Source organism: Oratosquilla oratoria, chromosome 3 (assembly GCF_046742065.1).
Source record: "Oratosquilla oratoria isolate Oo_2021 chromosome 3, ASM4674206v1, whole genome shotgun sequence".
In the NCBI taxonomy this organism is placed as follows: Eukaryota; Metazoa; Arthropoda; class Malacostraca; order Stomatopoda; family Squillidae; genus Oratosquilla; species Oratosquilla oratoria.
In genome coordinates, this window is record NC_134779.1 from 52,948,623 (window position 1) to 52,951,122 (window position 2,500).

General features: G+C 45.8%; 1 protein-coding gene across 3 annotated transcripts in view; it reads left to right on the forward strand.

The window, feature by feature from the left end:
* Window positions 1–2,500, forward strand: part of LOC143022595 (cGMP-specific 3',5'-cyclic phosphodiesterase-like) — a 347,172-nt gene that overhangs the window by 308,623 nt on the left and 36,049 nt on the right. For all 3 annotated transcript variants that reach the window (XR_012966102.1, XM_076180898.1, XM_076180894.1), the window contains exon 16: window positions 108–248. Coding sequence is in view for 2 of the 3 variants with exons in the window: in XM_076180898.1 (XP_076037013.1) it covers window positions 108–248 (141 nt within the window). In the remaining variant the exon portion in view is untranslated. The remainder of the gene's footprint in view (window positions 1–107; window positions 249–2,500) is intronic.

Sequence of the window (2,500 nt, forward strand, 5' to 3'; positions counted from 1 at the left end):
CAAAACACCAACTAAACACACGAAAAAAATTATATTATATATAATAATAATGATAATAATAATAATCCTGACACTTGAGGTTCCCCCTCCGTCTGCTACTTCTGCAGGAAGCGAAGGCGGTGAGCCTGACGACGACCTTCGACCTGCGGTACAAGGACGGAGAGATCTGCAACAGCACGCCATCGCAAGCCCACCTGGCCTACTCCATGCACGGCCACATAGCCCGCTACGTCTGCCACACTCGGCAGGTAAGCAGATCCAACCAAGACTTTCCTGTGGGAGGTCTGGTCGTTTTCTCACTCTCTCATCCAATTTCAAGAACTCCTTACCGTCTTTGCAAGGAACCTCCGTAACAAAAAGGTTTTCCTACGTATAGGGGTGTTTTGGCGGGCGATGTAAAGTCTTGGTTAGACTTTCTATCTATTGGCAGGTACTTGGTATGTTTTACAACTTCAGGGAATGTCTCCCCTACCTAGATTAAAGGTGAGAGTCTCCCTAGTCTCCTCTTCTAGGTTCCTGACCTAGACTGTCTCTCTTAGGCTGCCTCTCCTAGGTTCCTGACCTACTGCCTATCTATGGCGAGCGCAGTCGCCATTTATGAAATGGAAAAATGCTTAGCACGTTTAGTGTAACCGCATCCTAGGGAACGTGTTTGTGGTCAAATATACATTATACGGGTGATAGTTGTATAGTAATGGGTTTAGTATTATTATTTGTGGTTGTGGTTAGTTATGGCGTATATATTGAAGCTACGATAATGTAGTTGGGGTAGGTATAAGAAATGGGTAAATGGTTCTGTCCAGTAACATTAGGTACTTCCTTGTTGGGTGATGGCGCGATGGCGTCATGTTGTGAAACGTTAGCATTCCTTGAGTCATGTGTTAGGCGAGCCCTTCGACACAACTTGTCGGAGGGCTCGCCTAATACGGGGATTGGATGAAAATGAGACTAGGTCTTCTGATGTTACGTGAAGCGTGGTCGGGGACTTGTACAGTCCTTTTGAACCATCGCACGTAGCTCAGTCGCTAGCGTCTTGACTTCGTGATTATATACGCACAGGTCAGGGTTCGAATCCCTTGGCAGAGCTTCTAAAAATATCTCGAAAGTATATAGTGCCAAAAAAAAAAACGCACAAGGAGGATGTTCGGTATGTAATTATTGATATCTATATATGTGAGATTTTATATGTTTACATGGTGTTTGGTACTATGTATAGAATAATCTCTATTTTTGTAGTAGTATTTTTTATTAGCTGTCGGCTGACATGTACATATATTTTGGTAGATCTTTGTGGATTTAAAGATTTGGTTCTATAATAATTACTTAATGTCTTATCGACTCTGTTGAATGCTTTTGACTTGAAGAATTGTCTGTGAATTATTCTACGTCTTAGTATATGGAATCTGTTTAATATGTATGTACTTATTGGTTTATTTGTAACTTTCTATTAGATTGAGTGTATATACACTTTGAGAATCAGGGTAATTTACATACGTTACGATATATGTTGATGATATGTATAGTCCTTGGATCACTGCCAGATGCTGACTAACGGAACTTGTAAGGAGGTGGTTGGAGTTGGGGTCAGATTTTGCTGAATTGGTTTTTCTTCGGTCCACTGGTGTCTCGAGTGAAGGTTGCCGGCGGATGGGTTGGTTGAGGGAGGGGAGGTTGTAGGTTGCGCGAGTCCCGTATCCAACAGTGGGTAGTGGTGGAGGGAGTGGTTGCAGTGTTAAGGTGGTTAAGCGGGGTTGAGCTCAACCAACGCGAGTAGCGAGGCCTATCGCCTCCTGGACTCGCTAAACTGATGCGATGTCCTGGTCCTCGTTGGATATCAAGGGGTTGGAAGGGGGCGGAAGGCAAGCTCTCGTCCGGCTTCGTATGAGATGAAATAGAAAGATTAAAATGTATCAGTGGATGTACGTTATTTGCTCCTCAATATGACTGATGAGGTTAGTTGTGGACGGAGTGTGTGAAGATGCCTCGATCCTGCTTTGAGTCTCATCGGCCTGAGGGTCCTATGCGTCTTGAGTGAAGTCGTGTGGTACCGGGTCGACCTTCAAGTCTGTGCGCTGGGTCCCTCACGGCTGGTTGGAGTCGCCTGGCTCTGTTCTAGAAGTAGAGAGGGCAGTAGTATTACTAACCGAGTGAATTGTTTGCTGAGCTTGCAATTTGTGTTGCTTGTCAGATTGTCGCCTGGGGGAAGGGGGGGACGGTAGAGGGGTGGTGTATAGATGCGTCGCTTTGCTGGGAGGTGCGCGGGGGTGAGTGAAGTCTTGCCTCAATTCCGGGGGCTTGATTGAAGATGTGGGTTGGAATCGAATGGCTTTTGATTTCAGCGCCTATTCTAAGATGGCTACAACAACAGGTCACACCTGTGGGGATTGGCAGATGTTCCTAGAAGTCCGATTGTCGTCTCGGAGGGGACGGTTGGAGGGTTTGGGTGTAGTTGCGTCTTTTGCTGGGAACTGCTGACTTTAGGGCACTGAATCGGGACCTG